The following is a 24,697-nucleotide window of genomic DNA, read 5'->3' as shown; positions in this document are numbered from 1 at the left end:
AAGAAAAAAGATGGCTAGCTAAAAGAATATATGAGAATACTTGGTCATACATACCAAATACGCTATTGTATCCTTAATTACACAAAGTATATGTATTACATGACCACATGCATGAACTATATGACGTTATGTGGTCAACACCATAGACATAAAATCTGGTACACCGGTCGACTGAATCCAGCAAAAACCGACGTTGACTCCAGCGATGACTAAAATAATATATTCTAAACTTTTTTATTAAAAAAAGAATAGTATATTAAATTATTAATGGTTTTCCATGATAAAAGAAAATATATCCAATTCAATATCTAAATATTTTTATATATTTCTAATTTATTCATTCTTATAATTAGTTAAATTTTATTTTTAAAGCTAAACTAATAGTTAAATAAAAATCATTGATAATTATTTTTAAGATGTAATATAAAAGTATTTGCAAAAATACTCTTATTTTATACCTTTTGTAAACATACCCTTAAATCAAATATATCGTTTTGCTAAAATCAATTATTTGTATCTTTATTTTTTATATATTAGAAGTAAATATTGTGAATTTTGGTGTTGTTGTTTACATGTTATTAAGGGTATGTAAATTTTATAGTAAAAAGTATCTAAAATTTGTACAACATTTACCATGTAAACTTTAGAGAAAAGAGTCATATACTCAATCTTTTGCATATTTTTTTTTATGAAAGTAGTTGAATTTGATTTTATTGATTTTGTAGTATTTAAGTAATCTGATTAGTGATTTTTATTTAACCATTAGTTTAGCTTAAGAATGAATACATTAGAGATATATATATATATATAATTTAGATATTGAACTGAATATTTTTTTTAATCATGAAAAACCAAAAATATTTAAATATAATATTTATTATTTTTAATTTTTAATAAAAAAAATTAGAATATATTTTTTTTGGTCAACACTGGACTCAACGTTGGTCTTCGTCGGAATCAGTCAACCGGTGTACCGGATTGTATGTCTATGGTGTTGACCACATAACGTCATATTGATGGAGTATCATGCGACATATGTTTCAGTGCCTTGTTCGAGAACATGTAGCTCAACTTTAGCTGATGGCTTAACGCGTTCAATCCGTAGTCAACGAGAACAAGCTCACAAGCTTGTCATGCGTTGTTTCTGCATCTATCTGAACAACTCTACACCCTCTATCGTTGGTTTTAAACACATATTTGTGTTTCTTTATCCAATTACCGGTACTAAACACATGAAAAAAGTTGAAGAAGAATGAGGAAAATTAAGTGGTGAAGAACAATGTAAAAAACATGTAAATCCTTCACTTTTGAACCAGGTGAAGAACAAGAGTAAACAAAAATATGTTTCGTATTTTCTTAGAAGATGATGACATAGAATGATGACATGGATGATGTGTCCGAAGTAGCAAGTCAGCCACCAAACGAACATATAAATCAGCCTAATTAGATCAGTCATCAAACAAAATTATAAGTCAGCCGCAACATGAATATTATTATAGTAATTAAAAACTAAAAAATGGCTGCCAAACTCAGCCGCTTAATGTCATAACTCAACTTAAAATCTATAACTCAACCTTATCGTTTAATAAGTCAGCCGTAACTGAATGATATTCTAGTAATTAATATTTTGCTAATAAGTCAGCCATAAAATGGTTGAGTTGTCCGATAAGTCAGCTTATAGCGGTTGAGTTATAGTGCTTAACCATAACTCAGCCGTAACGACATCTCATAAGTCAGTCGTTGAACGAGCTTTATGCACCAGGACACAAGTTTCAATCAGTTTTATTCCGCATAGAGCTAGTAAGGGATGGGGAAGACCAAGCAGATGAACCTTTAGAAGAAGAAGATTTGAAGCTTTCTATAAATGCCATGAAAGGGGAACAAACTGAAAGTATGTTTCAAGTCAATGCAGATATTTCGGGAGCAACATGATGGATTTTATTGGACACAGGCAGCACTCACAACTTCATTAAAAGTAGTGTGGCTGCAAAATTGGGTGTTCCAATGATACGGAAACCCGGAAGGGTTGTAGCCTTGAACGATGGTGGGAAATGTCAGGTGGATGGGTTATGTATAGGACTTACAACGATGGTGCAAGGACATCAGTTTGTCAAAGATTGCTTTGCAATTCCATTAAGCGGATTTGACGTGGTCCTCGGAATATGCTGGTTAAACGCTCTCGGTCGAGTTATTTGGGATGGTCTGGCAAGGACTATAGAGTTTGTCCACGAAGATTCATTGGTTAAATGGTGTGGGAAAGCTGATGTTAGGGAGGATAAGGGAGCAACTCTTAATACAATCAGTAGCAATGGCCCTTTAGAGAAATTGATTGGAGACGAAGAGGAGATTTTTACAACAATGAGTGAGAGTGAATCTGAATCTGTTTCTCACAAGCCGGGTAGAGAGTTTGTGGTACACGCACTGACAACGCAAGCTACCCCAACATTAATTGATGCACTACTATTTGAATTTGAATAATTGTTTGATAAGCCAACAGGACTACCTCCGCTGAGAACTTTAGATCACAAGATTCTATTGATAGGCGGAGTAGATCCGGTGGCAGTGAGACCTTATCGTTACCCACATTTGTTGAAAGATGAGATTGAGAGACAATGTGAGGAAATGCTTCGGAATGGGGTCATAAGACCAAGTTCTTCACCATTCTCCTCTCCGGTTTTGTTGGTGAAAAGAGTGAATACATGGAGATTTTGCATTGATTTCGAAGAACTTAATAAGGTAACAGTGAAAGACAAATTTCCAATTCCAGTAGTGGATGAGCTCTTAGAGGAGTTACACGCGGTGTTACTTTACTAAGCTTGATCTAATCTCGGGTTATCATTGTAACGCCCCGCCCGCCACCTCTTAGTGGGCCCCATATCCAATTCCAGTCCATGGGCCCACCTTCTTTAATGGGTCTCACGTCCTCTCACTAGGCTTGTGAGCCCATCCATATCCGACGGTCGGTTTGCTATGTCCGTGAGGCTTTAAAGACTTGTTACCATCCCTACAAATCACCACATGATCTTTCCCTGTGTTTTGTTCTCACTCGCACAGTTCCGACAGTCACATCCCGGAAGGTCACTCATCCTAAGACTACTCCAGCTCAAGCACGCTTAACTCTGGAGTTTTCTCAGGACCATTGACCGAAAAGATAAGTGCACTTTGGTGACATAGGTGGCCAAATCAATTCCTTTAAACCTCTCCGCAAGTCTCTAAAATCGGGATATCACAATTCACCCCCATTAACAGATCGCAACGTCTTTGTTGCGCACCAAGACCGTCATCCCCAACGGTGTGAGTCGACTCAACTCCACACTCGTTTGTGTTCAGCTCTGATACCAATTGTAACACTTAGTGGGCCCCATGTCCAATCCCAGTCCATGGGCCCACCTTCCTTAATGAGCCTCACGTCCTCTCACTAGGTCCGTGAGCCCATCCATATCTGACGGTCGGTTTGCTACGTCTGGGAGATTTTAAAGACTTGTTATCGTCCCTACAAATCACCACATGATCTTTCTCTGTGTTTTGTCCTCACTCGCATAGTTCTGACAGTCACTTCCCGGAAAATCACCCATCCTGAGATTACTCCAGCTCAAGCACCCTTAACTCTGGTGTTTTCTCAGTACCCTTGACCGAAAAGATAAGTGCACTTTGGTGACATAGGTGGCTAAATCAATTCCTTTAAACATCTCCGCAAGTTTCTTAAATCGGGGTGTCACAATCACCAAGTGAGAATGTTTGACGAAGACTTTGAGAAAACAGCTTTTCGAACTCACCATGGTCATTATAAGTTTCTAGTTATGCCATTTGGCCTCGTAAATGCACTATCAACGTTTCAAAGTCTCATGAATTCAGTGTTCCAAGGCATACTCCGGAAATTTGTTCACGTTGTTTTTTTATGATGTTCTAGTTTACATCTCGACATGGGAAGAACATCTGGTTCATATGATGACAGTTTTTGAACTTTTTCGAGCTCATAAACTCTTTTTAAAACATTCCAAGTGTTTTTTTAGAAGGAGGAAATGGGATATCTTGGACATGTTATTTCCCGTTCTGGAGTAAAGGTGGATGAGTCGAAGGTATCAACGATCACAGATTGGCCGAGACCCATGTCTTCACGTGCTGTTCATGGATTTTTAGGGTTATTCGGATATTATCGCAAGTTTATATGAGACTATGGCATTCTCGCAGCTCCATTAACGAGTGTTTTGAAGAAAACAGAGTTTTGTGGACTAAAGAGGCTGAAGCAGCATTTACAACTCTCAAAAGAGCATTGTCCGAGGTTCTAGTTTTGGCACTACCAGATTTCTCTAAAGAGTTTGTTGTCAAGTGTGATGCTTTGGGCAGTGGGATTGGAGCAGTTCTTCACCAAAAGGAGCATCTGATAGCATTCTTTAGTAGGAAACTTGCAAAGCGACACCACAAGCTTGCAGCTTATGACAGAGAACTCATTGGATTAGCAAAGGCGGTGTTGCATTGGAGGTCGTATTTATGGGGTCGTCAATTCTTAATTCGGACAGATCATTATAGTTTGAAATTTATATTGGAACAACAGCTTTCCACGTCTCCACAAATACATTGGATCAGCAAGCTGTTGGGATTTAGTTTTACTGTTGAATTTCGTTGGGGCAAGTCTAATAGGGTGGCTGACGCCTTGTCTCGTCGAGATGAGGAAGAAAAGGAGGGAAAATGTGCTTTGTATGCGTTATGAGGATCTAATACAGGAATTTTTGCAAGGTTACGTGTTGAAGTGGAAAACCAAATCAACATGGCGGAAGTACGAGATAAGATTATTCGTGGAGAGATGTCTCACGAATGGGAGGTTCATGATGGATTAATATTTTTCAAAGGTCAAGCCTATCTAGATGTTGAATCTACAATGGTAAGAGAGGTCATTTCTGCATTTGACAACTTTGGCCATGAAGGGGTACAGAAAACAATGGAGCGGATACGTCGGGATTTCTATTGAAAGGGCTGGAAGAAGGCGGTTCAAGAATTTGTTAAGAAATGTCAGGTTTGCTAGAAGAACAAGTGGGAAACATTACAACCTGGTGGTTTTCTCCAACCACTTCCAGTCCCAACTCAAGTTTGGTCAGACATATCAATGGAATTTGTCGAGGCCTTGCTGAAAGTATCTAGGAAAATGGTGATTCCAGTAGTGGTTGATCGTTTTTCTAAGTATGCTCACTTCATTGCTTTAAGCCATCCTTACACAGCCGGTTCAATCTCTCAAGCATTCTTCCGCGATATCGACCGTTTACATGGCATTCCTGAGACCATAGTTACGGATCGAGACAACATCTTTCGCAGTTTGTTTTGGCAGGAGTTGTTTTGATTGGTGGGGACAGAATTGTGTTACACTACCGCTTACCTACCTCAGACAGATGGGCAAACTGAATTCGTTAACCGAACGCTTGAAATGTATCTACGGTGTTTAACGGGAGATAATCCAACGTAGTGGTTGCGCTAGCTTCCGTGGGTGGAGTATTGTTACAACACATCGTTTCATTTTGGTCTTAAAGCAACACCATTTCAAGTGGTGTATGGGAGGGAGCCGCCTATGCTGCTGGATTATGCGGGAGGAAGTACTAAGGTAAAAGCATTGGATGTCGCGTTGGAAGGGTGAGATGAGTTTCTGATCACAGCTCAAGAACGACTTTTAGAGGCTCAAAAATGGATGAAGCTTGCATATTATAAAAATCATAGGTGTGTGGAATTTAAGATCGGAGATTGGGTGTGGCTCAAGCTCCAGCCCTATCGGCAGTTGACTGTGACGAAGAAAGCTTTCACAAAACTATCTCCTAAGTTTTACGGACCATTTGAGATATTGGATATAGTTGGTGCAGTTTCATATCGTCTACGTCTTCCAGATGGATGCAAGATACATAATGTGTTTCATGTTTTACTACTTAAAGGTCATAAGGGATCTCGCTCTCAAGAAGAGCCAACATTACCGCCAGTTCTACAGGGTCGATTGGTGCCAGAGAAACCACTCACTATGTTGAAAGCAAGAATGCGAGGAGGCAAGAGACAAGTGTTGGTCAAATGGACAAAAGATGCAGAGGATGAATCGACTTGGAAGATGCAGACAAGCTCTTAAAAGCTTATCCAGAGTTGGAGCTTGAGGACAAGCTCTTAGTCGAGGAGGGGAGTAATGATACACGCTTTGGTATTAAGTATCATAGAAAGAAGAGGAAGGATTGAGAAGCTTCTAGTTCTTTTAAAAGTGTTATGTTTCCTTTTCTATTTAGAACTTTGTTTTGGTATTTTTAATTTTAGTTAAGGTGTTAAGTCGGTTGTATGGAATCTATAAATAGGTTCCTAAATATCAATAATAATTACCTTCCAACATTAACCTAATTCTCTAGCAATAGACTTGGGTTAAAGGAAGCTTAAGCTTTAGGCTCCTCTGTTTTCTAGCTAACTAACGACGTGTCCTATTACTAGATTTGTAACAAAGGCTAAGCTCATAACAGAATTACACAAATCACAACCACAATGTTAACATTATTTCCTATGGGACATCTATTTTAAAACAAGAGATCATCTTTCCTAAGATGTCCATATAGTTTTGACTTATGGAGGTGGTGTGTTTCTAAGCTACAGAATCATTTTATGGGATTTAACTCTTGGGACAGGTACTCCTTGTTTGGCTTAAATCCCCATCAAATGAAACGCCAATGGATTCACTTAGACTTATTGCAGCTCAAGCAATAGTCTATGTAATATAGCAAGAAAGAAATGCCAATGCACAATCTCTAACTATGGTTGGAGCATGTCACGAAAGAAGTGTCAGTGCACAATGCACAATTTCATGACATGCTCAACTATGGTTTTGAGACTCCTATCTCTAACTCTATATGTAAGTTTTGTAATCTTATTATTGTTCTTGTACCGGGCTTGTTTACCCCGGATTCATTGTCGTTGTGATACTTAATCTTTATTTTTTTTCTTATGTAATTGCTTTTATCAAAGTTTATAAAACCAGAAATTTCAGAAAAAAAAAATGTTAAAGATTATTGGAAATCATGTGTTTTCATGTATGGAAGTGTGCACGTCATGCATGCATGTGAGTCTCCTACAATGAAACCCTAAAGAAAACAAACAAAAAGAACTAAAAAAAGATATATCAAAATGCATGTGATTATAAATTTTAATAATTGAGAATTAAATGGCAGCTCATTTTGGTTATATTTCCACATGTGGCTAGACGTAACGCTCCCATTACATTACATCCACCCGCCTTTCTTTAAGTATAACAACGTACGTACTTTTTACATCTCAATAATTGTGGAATCTTAAATCTTTTAGATAAAAATATAACGCCAATTGCCATTTGCTACCAAAACCGATAATTATATTCGGTGTATAAAATGTTGGTAATCTAGTGTATCTAGAAGATGTAAAAAGGTATTAGCAATTCATATAAAATAATAATAATAACTTAAAAGTCGTTATAGAATTTTATAGATTTTTTTTTATATATAAAAAATGAGAGTGACAACTTCTTTTTTAATTTCCAGAAAAGGAGGGAGTCATGTTTGGCTGGATCTCACCTAAATCTCACATTCCCATACCTTACTTCTTCCTCTTCTTACGCACATGATTCTCTCTTTTGTTTTTCATTTATACTTTTCTCACTTTTATAGATATGTGATAGCATCTGTCTCCCAAACCAATTCTTGTCTTCTTCTTTTATTTTTTATTTTTTTATCAAATAATATCTTTGATTTGCCTTTAAGACCATATTCATAAATGTTTTTATCAAGACACGGATATGTCTATATTTGTTTCAGATAATGTGATAGTATGAATATGAATGTATGATGAATAAATAAAAATATCTATCATATTCGTATTATAAATTAGGTAAAGTCAATTATTTTTGGTACACAGTATGGTTATAATGATAGATTCCGCCACCTACCTGCCTAAAACATGTCACATGTCTCCTCCCTTATCTCATTCCCCTTTATATATTACTTTATATATCTCTTTCAGTCAGCTGCTTCTGTTACATTCTTTTTCATGTTTGCGTCCTTTACTCCATACGTTTACTTATATAATTAATTTAGTTGACATCGAATTACTTAATAAGCAAATTGTCCATAAGTGAAAGCAAAAGAGTAATGTTATAAAAAAAAAACTTGAAAATGATTAGTTTCTTTTATTAAAATTACAATTATCATGGATTATGGAATATGCTGAATAAACCACACCAAAAAGTTATGAAATAAATATTTAACATAGTGAACGAGATATTTATCGTAACTTGCTAGTTGCTATTGCTAGTTGCTACTATATGGTCCCCATTAACCTTTTTTTTTTCTTTTTTTTTTTTGGGTCAAATTTCCCCATTAACCTAATTCAAGTTTCTAGAAACCTTTGCATAAAAAAATACAATATCATATTTATAACCTATCTACATGTAAAAATGGATAACGGTTGATCCATAAGATTCCAAAAAGACCAAAACCATGTTCACGTTTCACTCCTGCTTGGATTATATTTATATCTTATAGAAAAATATTTTCAAAAATACCACTCAACTAATTTTTTTCCATTAATATGATCACACTAAGTTTTCTTTTCAAAAATACTATTACAAACTTTTTTACTCCAAAAATACCACAAACCTTCAAATTAATTTTTAAGAGTTATGATTTTAAATTTTTGATTCTTGTTTAGTATTTTGGATTTAGGGTTTAGTTTCTAGGATTTAGTATTTATTATTTACGTTTTTAGAGTTTATGAATTTTATGGTAATTTTAAAAATATATATTTAAATTATATTTGTAGAAAAATACTAATATTAGTACTTTTGAAACAAAAACCTATTTAATGGTATTTTTAAAATTGCGCATATTATATTATATTATTTGAAAATCAAATTAGTTCATTTTCACTCCTTGTGGTGGAATACTCATGTATTTTGTTGAAAAAACAAGAGAATTTGTTAAAAATACCATTTTTAGGATATTCCTTTTCAAAAATATCTTTTTTTTTTAACATTTTTATTTTTATGATCTTTTACATAATTTCAAAATGTTAAATTAATTTTTAGAATTTTTTTTTTAGGTTTGGGTTCTCATTTTACATTTAGAATATAGTTTTGAGGGGTAAAGATTTAGTATTTGGAGTTTAGGATTTAAAATTTAGTGATTTTATTCATAGAAAAGAGGTATTTTTGAAAATAACCAACATAAAATAATATTTTTAAAAGTGACATAAGAAAAAGGATATTTTTGAAAATTCCCAAAAAACAGTTATATATATCATAATATTTTTTCTTCAAAAGATAAAGATATATGAACAAAACCAAAACAAAATACCAAAGAAACTGAAGTAAATAATTTCTATAATTATCCAAAACGACCAACAGAAATAAAAATATATAATAAAAAAAAAATCTAAAAAAACCCAATTTTTGGTTTTTTTGTGCCGGTTTGGTAAATTCTTACAACAGTGACAAACGCGCCGCCATCAACTGATCCCGCCACGGCTTTGAATCAGCCAATAACCCGGCTCCAACTACCCGACCCGAACCCGATCCAAACCCGAGAGTTAAATCCAAATTCAGCTCTATACGTTCTGAATTATCACCACTGTAATAACACTCCCCGTTCTGCCGGAGATCCTCATCAGTCGTCGTGCCACTAGTGGAAGCTCCGGAGGAATTTTCCTGTTTAACAGCTAAGTTGGAGAGAGAGTACTCAACGGCGTCGTTTTGATTCGGACCAACAACAACGATCTGAGACGGCACCGCTTTGGTATCGTTGATCGGCCGATGAGTTTGTGGATCAATCCCATGACTAAGAAGCTTCCTTTTGATATGAGTGTTCCAATAATTCTTGATTTCGTTATCTGTTCTTCCTGGTAATCTCCCAGCTATCAATGACCATCTGAAACGAAAACAAAAAAAATCAAACTTAGTAAAACTAAAGAACAAAAACAGAGGAAAGAAGGACTCTGTTTTTATTTTCTCTCTGTTTCCTAGAAAGTTCAAAAAAAAATTCCTGGGAAAGTTAAAATCAGAAGAGATGAGGAGAAGAAAAAAGGAAACCCAGTTTCTATTTCCTGGAAAGTTCAAAAAAATTTTCCCCGGGAAAGATAAAAGAAGAAGAGAAGTACTCTGTTTTTTCTATGTTCTCTCTGTTTTCCATAAAAAAAAAAGAAGAAGAGGGAGAGAGAGGAGAAAAAGTTTCGTACTTGTTCCCGAGTAAGCTATGGAGTTTGATGATGATTTGATCTTCTTCATTAGTAAAGTTACCACGTTTAAGATCAGGACGAAGGTAATTAATCCATCTCAATCTACAACTTTTACCACAACGCAACAATCCAGCGGATTTAGGAAGAGAACGCCAACAACCTTCACCATGATTACGGATGTGATCGATGAGACGTTGGTCTTCTTCTTTAGTCCAAGCTCCTTTGTTTGTGTGAGCTTTTTCGCAACAAGGAGATCTTCCCATGGTGAAGGGACGAAGATGTTGTTAAGAGAAGAGAGGGAAAGAGAGATCAAAAGATGTCAAGAGTTTGGGTTATATAGAAAAAAGGAGGTGACTTTGACCAAGTTTGGTACATACATGTGACTATGTGAGATAAAGTGAGGCTGTGCTTTGCTGTGTAGTGTGTTGTGTGGGGATTAGGTAGGTAAGCAACCTTCTTCTTTTCTTTTTTTCTTGTCTCTTCCATACTTTTTCTTCTTGGATTTTGCTTTTTGGTTTTTTTTTGGTTCTCTTCCCTCTCTTTCTACTTATAATTTAGTTGGGAGTTGAGACAACTACAAAGGAAAAATATTGTAAATTTCACTTGAATATTATTTGAAATCTGATATTTTGTTCTCTATTTTAAAGTTTCTCCTTTTTATACAAACAATACAAAAGTAACTATAACACACTAACACACACATATTTTTAGTACTTACATATACTTTGGGAGTTAATTGTTTGAGAGTGTAGCTATGGACTTTGTAATCTTGACTGCAAGAAATTTGGTTGTAGATTATTATGGCTTTTATTTTTGATTAGCAAAATTTGTTACGTTGGTTGTGAGTAGGTGAAATATTTTAGGGGAGCTTTTAGAGTTGTAAAAGTTTGTGGAAAAGAAAATGACTTTTATGACTTGAAAAATAAATAAAAGCTGCTTGTGAATGGAACAGGTCCGTGAGGAGTATTAGAAATGGAAATCCCAACACACGCTTCTGTGGTTGAGGTTAGAGTAATCGCCAACCTCCTAGACATCGGGCTGAGTGGTTAAATGACATGGGAAATGCCTAGAAATTCAGTGGACGAAAGCAATCTCGGATGAGGAAGATATAGCCATACAGGCATGTGGAGAAGCAAAGGTGACTCGTACAAACCTGTGTTTGACTCGAGAAACACATGGCTGAACATTTGAATGGCATCAAATCGAGTTGAATGGCGCACAAAGGGGGTGTGGTTCTCATACAAGTATACAACCCCTAAGTATTCATTTTGTACATGGCTATCAAAGTTGGGTTTGGAGATGGGCCTTCGGAGTAGTAAAGTCCAAACAATTGCTCTAATTTGTAATCATGAATAAAATCACGGATTATGATAATTTAGTATTATGGATTATATGATTAATTTACGTACCTTACCAGTTAATTACCACTTTGAACTTTGAAGTGGATTGTTAATTGAATGTACAGTAAAAAAATTTACATATTGACCAAACAGAGCCAATGTAGTTTTTTTGTTATTCCTATGGATACTACTAGATAGGACAATAAAGATATAAAAAAAATTCAGACCACACATATCATGAGGCCGTAAGACAAGTTTCTGAGGTGTAACAGCAACCAAAAACATGAAGGAAAAAGAGAAGAAAGACCAAACCATCTTCAACACAAATCCATGGCTTCTGCAACTTCGACATATGCTCGAACGGCCTGTATTCTCCTACCCAAAATCCATAACGCCACGCAGTTCAGAGACGAAACTAGAGCACTTAGAAGGATAACAGCAAGAAGAGTGATACGTATTTACGCGTCACAAGGCCCGACAAAACCGCCAAAACCATCTCCCGGAGTAGACACAAGAATCCACTGGGAAAGCCTGGATGAAGGCTGGATCGGAGGAGGATCCAACTCGACCAAATCCGTTGAAGAGGACAAAACCAATCTCTTCAGTGATGAAAAATTTGCAGAACTAATCAAAGACTCTTTTGATTCTCATTATCAGTTGAGCAAAACCAAAAGATACTCATTACTACAACATGCCTTTGCTTTTTTTCATGATCATAATTTGTAATTTTTATCATTTTTCAGATTCTTAGGTGTCTCAACAGATGCTGATCTAGAAGAGATAAAATCTGCGTACCGGAGATTATCCAAAGAGTATCATCCAGACACAACTTCATTACCACTAAAAACCGCTTCAGACAAGTTCATGAAACTAAGAGAAGTCTACAATGTTTTGAGCGATGTGGAGACACGGAGGTTTTATGACTGGACATTGGCACAAGAGGTAGCGAGTCGCCAAGCTGAGAAGATGAGGATGAAGCTTGAGGATCCGAAAGAGCAAGAGTTTAGAAGCTATGAATCAATACCTGATATGGTTGACCGGTTAGGTGGAAAGAACATGGACCTTAGTGATCAAGCCATGACTGCTCTCACGTTCGATATTTTCATCATATTATTCGCTGTTTGTTGTATAGTGTTTGTGATTGTTTTCAAAGATCCTTCTTACTAGGTAAGGATATGTGTATATACATGGAAAATTCATATAGTTATACATCTAGATGAACAATTACAAGTCATTAGATAATATGGATCAAAGGTCTAGTGGTAATGAACTAACAACAAAAGTCTATCTCAAGTCTCAACTAGTAATAGGAGATTGGAAATAAATAGAGTGTGGCCTAATAATTCTGGTTGTTGGCCGATCTCTTCTTCGCCATCTGTAGTTGCTCGTCTCTCACTCTAGCCAGAGAGATCACGTCCGTCAAGGATTGAGGGCGAAACATTCGAATACTATCAGAAATTGATGAGTGAAGACCTCCCATGAATGTTCCCGTCAAGGCTTTTTGTGTCCAACCGTCGACTTTACGTAAAAGACGTTCGAACTCCCGTAAGTAATCTTCAAGGCTGCCCTTTTGTTTAATCTTGCATAACGCTTCATGGAAATCTTCGATCGGACTAATACGTTCCAAGTGATGACCGTATTATCTTCTTTAATTGTCTTGGCCATTGCCAGCCACCAATGGTATGCTTCTTCTTCGAGATGGTAAGATGCATATTGCACGCGAAAATGATCCTCAGGTATATCTTGATACTCAAAAAAATGATTGGCCTTACTCAGCCAAGCTGTTGGGTCTCCTCTAGAGAATTTAGGAAACTCCAACGTTGTGAACATGGCTTGTGTCGTCATAGTCTCGATTAGCTTTTTCAAGGAGGCTTCAATGTGAGCAAATTTCTCATTGGCTTCTATTTGCATTTTCACGAGCTCCTCTTGGACGTTTCTCAAGCTGACTTCGAGTAGATCAAGTCTGTCTTTGTTACTTGCAACCATGCTATGATTTTGTGTTGCTGCTGATACCAAATGAAAATTTGATAAAAACAGTAGTTTTTTTTTGTGTACAGAAACTATGTGCTTATTGGTTTTTCTTGTCATTGATCCTTTATTAAATAAGAGATACAGTTCAACGTGGAAGTGTATATGGTGGAATCATGGATTCCTACAAAACAGGAGACTGGGGAATGTGGTTCCTACTTCAATCCGCCAGACTCAATAGTAATATAGACCCAGAGCAAAAATAAAAATTTTGGACCTTTTACCCATGTAAAACTTTTTTTTAACAAAATTTGGATCCTAAATGTTAATTAAAAAATCCAAAAAATTAATGGACCCTGTGCATATGCACACCCAGCACATGCACAGAACCGGGTTTGACTTCAAAAAAAAAAAACACACAAAAAAAAAACAATAAATGAAAACATTAATCGAAATACTTTTGGTTTGAAATAAAATAATTTATGTGTTAGTTAAAATACCATTCATTACTTATAAAGGGATTTTTTTGTTTAAAATAAATAATTCGAATCACAATCAAAACTGAACTAAAATTCTTCCATAATTAGAATTTAGCATTTGTTTAAAATACCATTCTTTATAAACTGAATTTTAAGAAAACCAAACAATTTGAATCAAAGTCGAACATAAAACTAGATTGACCATATAAACATGCTTTTATTAGTTAAAGATATAAAACATACTTCTGTACAGACTAGAGAGTAGAGACTATTTTATATATTCTTTAAACGATTATTCTTATTTATATTTTCTTATAACATCCGGAAAATCAATCTAAACCCAAATTGAAACGAAAAAACAAAATTTTATTTTAAAATCACATTAAAAAAAAAAAAGTAATAAATATAGTTGACAAAAATCCAAAACCATAATAATTGTTTTTCGTAACTTTAACTCGAAAACCACGGTTTAAAATCAATTTTTTTGGAAAACCAAACCGAAAGAACATATATTTGAAAAAAACAAAAAAAAATTCGTACAACAATAATGTTGTTTCTATAACCTACGAATCAGAAATTTTCTAGGGTTTTCCTCCAATTCGATTTGAATGAACAATTCTTACTTCGTTCACAAATTCCGTCACTCTTCTAAACCATACTACGCGATGGAAGATGAAGAAGAAGGAGAAGAAGAATCACCGACGGAGCTAAACACGATCAACGGTTTAAGCAATTTTGTAATCATCTCTCCCGATAAGCTTTCTCTCAAATACACTGGCGTCGCCCAACACGGTCACGACGTCGGCGTTGTTCAGTCTAATAAGCCTGCTCCGTGTAAGCGTCTCGCTTACTACTTCGAGATTTTTGTCAAAGATGCTGGTGTTAAAGGACGTGTCGCCATTGGTTTCACTACCGATAGCTTCAGAATCGCGAGACAGCCTGGGTATGGTTTGATTAGGTTTAGGACAATCTGAAATTTTTGGTTTCAATTGTGTGAGTTTTGTTTAGATTTGATTAGGTTATGAAGGAAAATCTCAAATTTGGTTCAATTGAGTGAGTTCTGTTTAGGTTTGATTAGTAGGTTCAGGACAGTTCTGAAGTTTGGTTCAATTGTGTGAGTTCTATTTTGATTTGATTAGGTTCAGGAAGATCTGAAATTTAATCATAATCATATGTATATGCTCTGTTTTATGCTCATATGAATCACTATATCGGATATATTCAGAATTGCGAGCCAGCCTTGGTACTTTTGATTTTTCGGTTTCAATTTGTGTTTAGATTATCATGTAGACTCGAGCTTCTTTGATGAAGTAATTTGAATTTTTGTTCAGTTCAGGCCTGTTTCTGAGAGGAAGTTATGCTTTGATTAGGAAGTTTGGTTCAATCATGTTTAAATCGCGTTAGTTTTTTTGAAGTTGGATTTGGTTCAGGAACCTTTGAAGTTTGGTTGGATAGTGTTCAGTAGTGTTAGTTCTATTTTAAGTTAAGTAGGTTCCGAAAGATCTGATATTTGGTTCGATCGCGTGAGTTCTGGTTATGCAAGAAGAGGTATCATCTATATTTTTGTTGTTTTTCATTCAAATTGAACTTAGCACGTGTGGCTATGTCTTCTGTAATGTTGGCTAGATGGGAAGTCAACACTTGTGGCTATCATGGTGAGGATGGACTTATATATCTTGGAAAAAGACAAGGTGAAGCTTTTGGTCCGACTTTTACAACCGGTGATACAGTCGGTGGCGGTATAAACTATGATTCGCAGGAGTTCTTTTTCACGTATGTTAGAAATGTTTTGCTATCAATTGAAAATAGATATCTAGTTCCGATTTAATTTCATGTTGCTATTTTGACATATCGTCGTTGATGTGATGCCAGGGTAAATGGAACTCTCGTAGGGACTGTCTCCAAGTACATCAAGGGTCCTCTATTTCCTACTGTAGCTGTGCATAGCCAAAATGAGGAGTATGCTCTTATTCTTATCTTTTTTTTTTAATAATACTGATGTTAGCGTAAATTATCTCAGTTTCTTGCATGTGCTTTACATTTCTGTTCTGAATCTTGGTAGGGTTACTGTCAAATTTGGGCAAGAGAAGTTTGCTTTTGATTTTAAGGTAAGATTCTCAAATTTGTTTACATACGACTAGAGTTGCTAGTTCTTAGCTTGAGTGATTTGGACATGGGATATTGTGAAACTCAATATTAGAAATTATGCATCTTTTCCAGATGGTAAAAACATATAATGTGGCAGATGTTTTCCATGTAAAAAATTTCGTCCATAATTGCTGGTTTCATGCATGCTTTGATATTCTCTTTTGAGCAAGCATGACCTGTTAGACTAAACGATTAAGATTTATATAGGTAAGAACTTGTTCTTCCCTTTCTGCCTTAGTTATGTGTTTGAGTTATGGATTAGATATGTGTTTACGTAATCGTTTGACTCAGCTGTTACCCTTTTATGTTAGGGATATGAAGCATCGGAGAGGAATAAGCAACAAATAGAATTTGATATGATGTCCATACCTCCAAACATTTGTCATGGGTGAGTGCACTCGTTTTCTGTAGTAATTGAGGTGCAGTTTTTTTCTTCATTTGTGTTGTCAGATTGGTGATAATCTATCCGCATAGCTAAAAGCTTCATCTTTGGTCATTAGGCTTGTGAAGAACTACTTGCTTCACTACGGGTACGAAGATACTCTTCATGCTTTTGACTTGGCTACTAAAAGCATAGTTTGTCCTATCAATGGAGGTGTAGAAGATAATATTGATGTGCAAGATACATCGTATGCATTGCATGAAAGGAAAATTTTTAGACAGGTATTATTGATCTATTTTGCGCCTTTTTACTTCTTGTCCCAAATTCGTTAGTATTGTACTGATCCATGCTTCTGTTGGTAAAGCTTATAGGGAAGGGTGACATTGATGCTGCTCTTGCTAAACTCCGGGATTGCTATCCCCAACTTGTACAGGTAGATTGAGGAACAAGTCATACTGTTACATTGAAATATGAACTCTTACCCCAACTGTATCATCTGCAGAATGATAAATCAGAAGTATGCTTCCTACTTCACTGTCAAAAGTTCATTGAATTAGTACGGGTATGCTTTTCATTCCTTATATGTGAATTACACATCAGATCCACTGCGGTTAGACTGTCTCTCTAAGTAAATACTCTGGAAAAATGTGGGATACTTAAGATTGGAGCACTAGAAGAAGCTGTGAAATATGGAAGAGTGGAGTTAGCAAAATTCATTGGTTTAACTGCATTCAAAGACATTATAGAGGTATTGATGCTTCTCCAACCTTAAACCTTTGTGATGGATTGGAAACTTTATCGATATTACTGATTTCAAAGTCATAATTGAGTGACTTGTTATATCTATTTCAGGACTGCTTTGCCCTGCTTGTATACGAACGCCCTCAAGAATCGACTGTAGGATATTTCCTAGCAGAGTCCCAAAGAGAAGTAGTGGCAGACGCAGTGAATGCGGCAATTTTATCTACAAGTCCAAACACCAAAGATCAGTCGTCGCATTCTCGTCTGGAGACACTTCTCCGACAACTCACGGCTGGCGGTCTGGAAATGCGGTCACTTAACGATGGTCAAGGAGAAGTGTTCTCGCTTCACCAGCTTCTTATGAACAACAGCAATCGGAAGAGGACAAAAAAAACTGGTTAGCTTTAGCTGTCCATCTTTGTACTTGACGGTGGTCGAGTCTGAACTGTTTCTTACGGTCAGATGAAGTAGGCAGGCTAAAATAAGCGGTCAACGTAGATGGTTGAGATCGGGTTAAGTTTGAACCTGTAGCCGTTGGATTTTTTCGATGTAAGACTTGAAGAACTAAAAATTGTAAAATTTATTTATTTATCTAAATTAAGCTCGAGATCATTTTATAAAGGTTTGCTTTTTTATTCAATAGACAAATAGAAACATTCATACAAAGTACTCTAATGTGGAACACAGATTCTCTCTTACCATATTCCTTGTCCCCTGCAAGTTTTGTTAGCCATCAATTTTGACAAATAGCATATCAAACATCGGGTGGGAACGGGAACAACACAACTTCCTCTAAAGTGTTCAGTGGAATAAGGCAATTTTTGACAGCATCTCAGACACTAACAAGATTATAAGATTACTAATAAGAACGAATTATGTAATCAAACCCTAAGATGAGCAAAACAAAAGGGAAAGATTTGGTGAAGTTTAGAGTTTGTAAACTGTTCAAGATAATTTTGTAAATAACCTGCCATTAGGAGGATTAGTTGCATTCATATGTAACTATGCAAGCAATGTAGAGAAGGAGAATCAAATTCAACTTAAAATATAGGAGTCATCACAAAAGCAAGAAATGTCGGGAACATAGAAAACACACTACTGAAAAAAGCAACAGATCATTCATGATTCATAGACCCAAGGGTGAACGCTGCTCTGCCAGTTGACAGGTCCATCAGGGAACCACAATGCAATCTCCTTCTGTGCACTCTCGACAGCGTCACTTCCATGGATCACGTTCCTTCCAATGTCAATTGCATAGTCCCCACGGATAGTTCCAGACTCAGCAGCTGCGGGGTTTGTAGCTCCAATGATCTTACGTCCGGTCAAGACAACATTCTTTCCTTCCCAGATCATGGCAACAACAGGTCCGGACACAATGTAGTCAACAAGTCCATTGAAGAAAGGCTTTGAAGACAAGTCGGCGTAGTGCTTCTCAGCAAAAGAGCGCTCTACACTGATCATCTTCAGACCTACACACAACACAAATCTTAAGACACATACCATAACCCAAAATCTATTACACAACACAGGTATGATCTTTTATCTTCCAAATCAAGTATAACAAAATGTCCAGAAACTAGACCAACCATAACCACAGACATGTCTATAACACATTCTTAGGCACAGATACTAAAATCTAAAATCTATCAGACAACACATGCATAATCTTTGTCAAGCCAAGCAAGGTCTAGAGTAGAGACATCTCTTCCAAATTATATAATCCTCAATTTCTGTTATCTGATTATGGAAGTGACACTATGACCTCAATCTTCGATCTAAGAAATCTCTAATCTTAAAATCTTGTACGAGAATCATTACCTTTCAAAGTGAAACCCTTCTTCTCAAACCTAGAGATGATTTCACCGATCTGAAAGAAAAAAAAAAACACACAACTTTATTAAGTCTCGATTTTTTCAAGAAGAAGCAATTCAAGGAAGTAAAGAACATAACCAAAGTTACATCAAGTTAGTATTGAGTGAGAAAGAGAAGCTTACGAGTCCTCTCTGGACGCCGTCAGGCTTGATCATGATGAAAGTTTGCTCCATTGTTGATGCTTACTTGTGGCTCGTTGGAGGCAAAAGAGAGTTATATATAGAGTCTCACACCAATTTGTAACCCTAATCCGAGGTGAAAGAACATTCTAGGGCTATAGAATATTCGTTCTATCTTTGACGTTATTGGGCCTACATGTATTATAAGTTAAGGCCCAATTTTACGAAACAATTATACAAAGGTTTGATCCAAATTTGTGTTGAAGATATTTTATATATTGGCAACTCTTAAGATTTATCATTTATGTAAAATATTTATTTTCTAAACTTATTTAAAGTATGATGCCAATAATCATATATAAAAAGGATATATATCTTTAAAGTATCGATCTCCATTTTTAATAGCATATATGATATTTAGTATCAGAATAAAATATAAACTAGGGAGTATACGCGCTTATAAAGCGCGGTATTAAAATTTTAATAACAACTATTTTTAAATTTTATGATATATTGCTTTTATGACTTAATATGTATTAATTGACATATTTAAATATAGTGTTTTATTTATTGAAAAAGTTTTAAATGTTTTATTAGATTGTCAAGAAGTTTTTGTATTTGCATATATATAGAAATGTTATTTTAACGTATATAAATAACACTCTCAAATATGTTTATTTTATGACTTAATATGTATTAATTGACATATTTAAATATAGTGTTTTTATCTATTGAAAAAGTTTTAAATGTTTGATTGGATTGTCAAGAAATTTTTGTATTTGCATATATAGAGAAATGTTCTTTTACCAAATATAAATAATACTCTCAATGTGAAATATTAATTGAGTCTTTAAAATATCTACTAAACTGTAGAAAAAAGATACTGGAATTCAATAAGTAGATTCCAAATTTTGAAAAGCGTAAGCAATTTTCAATAGTTCAAAATTATATATTATAATGTATTATCTCAGCTACAAAATACAGATGAGAGTAATACAAAGTTGGATTTCAAGTTCCGGTTAATACAAACATACTAAATTTTTTAGACATTCTTAAAGAAAAAATTAACGGCCAACGCCCCATTCTTTACACTTGAGTTCCTGAGCTTTCACCTTGTTGCTTGATCACATGGTTTATGTAATAACGTCCAGCAAATTCAGTCCTGTAAATATATAAGTGTTTTAAGGAATTTTACTTTAACATCATATAATTTGATTTCATATACATAATTACATCTTACATAGCCTGGTGATGCTCCAGTCCTTCGAATTCTGGTTTTATGAAGATCTTCGAAGAGTCCAAGGTGTTTTCAAGGCATGGTGCACCTATGGAGATTTAGAATTTTAGGTGAATTTATTGATTACATTATGATGATTATATCAGAAAAACTTATGTTACATACCTTCATATTCACCAACCCTCATAAACCGCATTACACAGAACACAGGTTCGGATTTGTATATGAGATGGCACCCGCTTGATTGCCATATGGTCCTGAATTGAGAAGCGTAGTTGTCTTTGAGACGACACTTCACAGTCTCACACCTACATGTTCATCAAATCAATAAAAATCTTAACAGGGACAACTTTAAATTGTAACAGTCATAAAGGTAGAGTAAATATCTTTTACCTGCCATTCAACACCATGAGACCAACTTCATTAATATCAATGATACTCGCAGGCCTTCTTCTATCTTCCACATCCATTATACACGCAAAAACATCTAATTTGGGAAAAAGACAGAATTTAGTTTTACAAAATGTTTCTAATCTGTTTTTGGTAAAGTGTTAGTCGTTCTTTTTTTATGTGAAGGACCAATACACAAAGTTCCATAAATCCTAAAAAGAATCTAATTTTCCAAACACAAAGATACACATCTATTATATTAAATGTGAAGTGAAAACGTCCCACATTCAATCTCAGCAAACTTTTACCATTTTACCATTAATGAAATTGACCCTGACGTTGAAATATTTTGCCCTTGAACGTAATTTTACCTATTTCTCGCATTAAAATAATTCAAAAAAATCGACAGAAATAATCTAATTGCATAAAAAGTTATTTGCAAAACTAGAATTTGCTAAATTAATCCCTAATTTTATGAAAAAATACTCTTTGATGTTTATTTTGAGAATACATGACCATAATATAAAACGCATAAAACGAAGATTGGGTAATTAATGGGCTTAGATTAGATTGTTTTAAGATCGACGTAAATTTAAATTTATGGGTTCCTGCATGAAAAAAGCCCGATGTCAAAACATCTTCTAACTGGAAACCCTAAAAACCTAAAAACCCTAAAAACCTAAAAACCCTAAAAAGATAGGTCTTTTACATCTATAAATACAATGATATCGTATGCTTTCACCATTACAAAAAAAAAAAAAAAAAAAAAAAAAAAANCTCTTCTCTTGAATTTTTATAATTCTTTTATCATGTTCTCAAATTTATATTTATATTCCGATCTTGCTGTTTTTAATGATTCATTGACTGTTCTTTTTTATTTTCCTGTTAATATAGTGGTTTTTTGGAAAGCAAGATCCACAAATCTTAAAGCTTTGGTTGTTGTTGGTTCATCTTCTAATAAAGGTATAATATCATGCTTTGTAAGGTTCATATTCTCAATTTTCAATTTGTATTCTGATTTTACTGTTTCTTATGATTCACCGACTGAACCTTTTTATTTTCCTGATCGTGTAGTTGTTACTTGGAAAGCAAATTTTCTGATCTTTCCTAATCGACTAATGTTATATGTTTTCCTGTTCGTGTAGTTATTTCTTGGGAAGGAAGATTCGAAACTCATCTAGCTTTGGATATTGTTGGTTCACTTTTTAAAAAAGGTATAATATTTTACTTTTTTGGTTGATCGACAGATTAATTGTATTTACATGCTTGTATGGTGGTTTCATATATAATAATAAAATAATAATAAAATAATTATTATTATTTGATGTAGGTATTATAGAGCAGATTAAACGATACACGAATTTGATTCTAAATAATATCAGGTATTATTTCTTATAATTAGAATGCTTATAACGATTGTATTTCCTTTTTAAATTGATTTATAATTTATAATAGATAATAGTTTTGTCTAAACTTGGATTGCCATATTTACAGAAATACTATGATCGTAGTTACCCATGGATTCGATTTACGGGTATTTCATCACGAAACTGTTTTAAATAATCATGTTATATAATTATTCAGAAATTGATAATAATTCCATGTTTGATAATAATTATTTTTTAAATAAAATATTGAACAGATTACACCTAAAGAATGCTACAATGAAGATGGTCCTGAGAATAATGTTATGATTCGTTCGACGACTACGATAACTAAATTCTCGGATTGGATTATATTTGGTGACAAAGAAACGATATTTACTAACTAACCCATACATTTCCCTTATTTATAAAAAAACATAGAAATTGATATCTGGGGGAAATAATATCTAAACGAATTCAATTGTTTCGGTTTATATATTAGCGGTTCAATCGAAACCTGTTTTTATCTAAAACCAATAAAATTGTCTCGGTTTATTAGCGGTTCGATCGAAACCTGGTTATAAACAAGGGGGAAAGATTGAGTTTTTTGTGTTTCGTTTACAAAAAGGCAAAAGAAAGAAAGAAATTAGAAGTTCGCTCCAAAGCATCAGTCTCCAACATTTTCTCGGAAAATTCTACAGGTATTTTCTCGGGAAAACGAAAATTAGTTGGAATCTTGCTTTACCTTTGCGTCCTTATTGTGAATTGTGCATCCGGAAGTCGAACTTTGGCTGACGACCTTAAAAGCTAGCTAATTTCTTGTGTAGTTTGTTAGGAATTGCTAAATTTGGGGGAAGAGAAGAGAACGAAGAAGATACTATGGTAATATCTTCACGGATCGTGTTGTTCATCGTGTCCTGTGGTATCAGCGATGATGTAAAATTGGACGAATTGGTTACTTTTTTGTTCTCCTTCAGGAAACATCGAAGGTGGTACTTACGCGTGAAGTTTGGGAATCGAATCTGGAGGAGATACAACTCTCGGTAGAAGACGTTAGCATGCTCGTGATGGATCTTCTTGTTGCTGAAGGATTTGGAGAAGCAGCTGAGATATTTCAAGAGGAATCTAGAACTCAAGGTATCCTTTTGATTTTTGATGATGATGATGATGATGATGATGATGATGATGATGATGATGATGATGTTGTTGTTGTTGTTGATGATGTTGTTGATGATGTGTGTTTAATCTTGTAATATATGTAACAGCAGTAGTAGATCTTGCGAGTATGAATGAACGACTGGGTTTGTCAGGGCTATTGAATCCAGAGATCTCGAGGATGCTGTTGAGAAATTGAATGCTTTAAACCCTGAGGTACAACAATGCTATGCAGAAAACACTTCAGTGAGATCCTTAAGAGAAGAATTGGTCTTTTTTTAACACATGAGAGCTATGTGTTTGCAGATACTGAAGGCGAGTTTTCATCTCCACCAGCAAATGTTGATAGAACTAATCCGCCAAGACAAGACCGAGGAGGCCATTACGTTTGCTGAGGATAAGCTTGCACCACTTGCTGAACAGAACGTAGGTCTTCATCCCTTGCTTCCTCTTCTCTGTGTCCTTCTGTTACTATTCTCACCTTTATACCATCCCTATGTTTGAATTGAAGCACCTATATAGTTTTAGTTTATATTGCTCGTTGAGTCCGTAAGTGTTTTGGTAATCCTTTTGAAATCATTGCAGGAGATGTTTCTAAGAGAATTGGAGCAAAGTTTCGGTACTCTCGCCGCTACCCAGAGACATCCAAACTGTCCGTGTAATGAGTTGTTTAGCGACTCACACTGGTTCAAGGTAGCCAGCCAAGTAAATGCAGCCATTTATACAAGCCAAACTTCAGTAAAAGGTAAAAAAATTAAAACAAAAATAATGAGCTTATCATGATGCTTAAAACGGTTTTCCAATGTGTGATGATGTTATGTTTATATGCAGGGCCCAAACTTGATCGCTTACTGAAGAAACTGATGTGGATTCAGAAACAACTGGATGAAAAGACTGTTTATGTGTATCCACACATGGATTTGTCCACTGCCCAGTTCACAGAATGAATGATCCTTCTCCTCTACCAGAGAGTGAGAATGAGAGTAAAGGCTGGCTGGCTCTACAAAAGGGAAGGGAACATATATAGTATAATTGATCTGCGTCTGTTGACAAAAAAAAAAAAAAAAAAAAAAAACTAGAAAAAAAAACTCATATTCTAGAATGGAACCAGAGTTGTAAGGCATGTTTGTTAGGTTTTTCTTCTTTTAAAAAGTTTTGTTTTGTTTGGATCGTTGCTGACAATACTTTTTGATTGGATTGACTCTTTCCCTCGTTTATCACTAATCGAAATTTGTGTACGTCTATTGTTTCTCTTCAGTTTCAACATTTTCCAGCAAAAGCAACCATCTCCAG

The 24,697-nt window shown here is 35.0% G+C and overlaps 5 protein-coding genes across 5 annotated transcripts; 3 read left to right on the top strand and 2 right to left on the bottom strand.

Annotated features, from left to right (window-relative positions):
• Positions 9,369 to 10,558, bottom strand: LOC104707238 (transcription repressor MYB6). Its single transcript, XM_010423545.2, has 2 exons — positions 10,210 to 10,558; positions 9,369 to 9,902 (listed from the first exon to the last, which is right to left on the bottom strand). Exons 1-2 carry the CDS (start codon positions 10,470 to 10,472, stop codon positions 9,458 to 9,460), a joined length of 708 nt encoding a protein of 235 aa, XP_010421847.1. The 5' UTR covers positions 10,473 to 10,558; the 3' UTR covers positions 9,369 to 9,457.
• On the top strand, positions 11,793 to 12,783 carry LOC104707237 (NAD(P)H-quinone oxidoreductase subunit T, chloroplastic). The gene is made up of 2 exons (XM_010423544.2): positions 11,793 to 12,205; positions 12,293 to 12,783. The coding sequence occupies exons 1-2, from the start codon at positions 11,880 to 11,882 to the stop codon at positions 12,714 to 12,716; spliced, it is 750 nt and encodes a 249-aa protein (XP_010421846.1). The 5' UTR covers positions 11,793 to 11,879; the 3' UTR covers positions 12,717 to 12,783.
• On the top strand, positions 14,516 to 17,888 carry LOC104707236 (ran-binding protein 10). Its single transcript, XM_010423542.2, has 10 exons — positions 14,516 to 14,939; positions 15,623 to 15,769; positions 15,869 to 15,955; positions 16,059 to 16,104; positions 16,456 to 16,532; positions 16,645 to 16,807; positions 16,891 to 16,959; positions 17,029 to 17,088; positions 17,188 to 17,274; positions 17,379 to 17,888. The coding sequence occupies exons 1-10, from the start codon at positions 14,605 to 14,607 to the stop codon at positions 17,667 to 17,669; spliced, it is 1,362 nt and encodes a 453-aa protein (XP_010421844.1). The 5' UTR covers positions 14,516 to 14,604; the 3' UTR covers positions 17,670 to 17,888.
• On the bottom strand, positions 18,282 to 19,374 carry LOC104707235 (nucleoside diphosphate kinase 1). Its single transcript, XM_010423541.2, has 3 exons — positions 19,262 to 19,374; positions 19,086 to 19,134; positions 18,282 to 18,736 (listed from the first exon to the last, which is right to left on the bottom strand). Exons 1-3 carry the CDS (start codon positions 19,310 to 19,312, stop codon positions 18,387 to 18,389), a joined length of 450 nt encoding a protein of 149 aa, XP_010421843.1. The 5' UTR covers positions 19,313 to 19,374; the 3' UTR covers positions 18,282 to 18,386.
• Positions 22,877 to 24,458, top strand: LOC104707234 (glucose-induced degradation protein 8 homolog). The gene is given in 8 exon segments (XM_010423540.2): positions 22,877 to 22,950; positions 23,077 to 23,131; positions 23,227 to 23,386; positions 23,515 to 23,547; positions 23,550 to 23,620; positions 23,711 to 23,830; positions 23,990 to 24,149; positions 24,236 to 24,458. Coding segments are annotated over 7 exon segments (663 nt in total). The 5' UTR covers positions 22,877 to 22,950; positions 23,077 to 23,128; the 3' UTR covers positions 24,352 to 24,458.

This window comes from Camelina sativa, chromosome 8 (assembly GCF_000633955.1).
Source record: "Camelina sativa cultivar DH55 chromosome 8, Cs, whole genome shotgun sequence".
In the NCBI taxonomy this organism is placed as follows: domain Eukaryota; kingdom Viridiplantae; phylum Streptophyta; class Magnoliopsida; order Brassicales; family Brassicaceae; genus Camelina; species Camelina sativa.
This window is presented reverse-complemented; position numbering and strand designations above follow the sequence as displayed.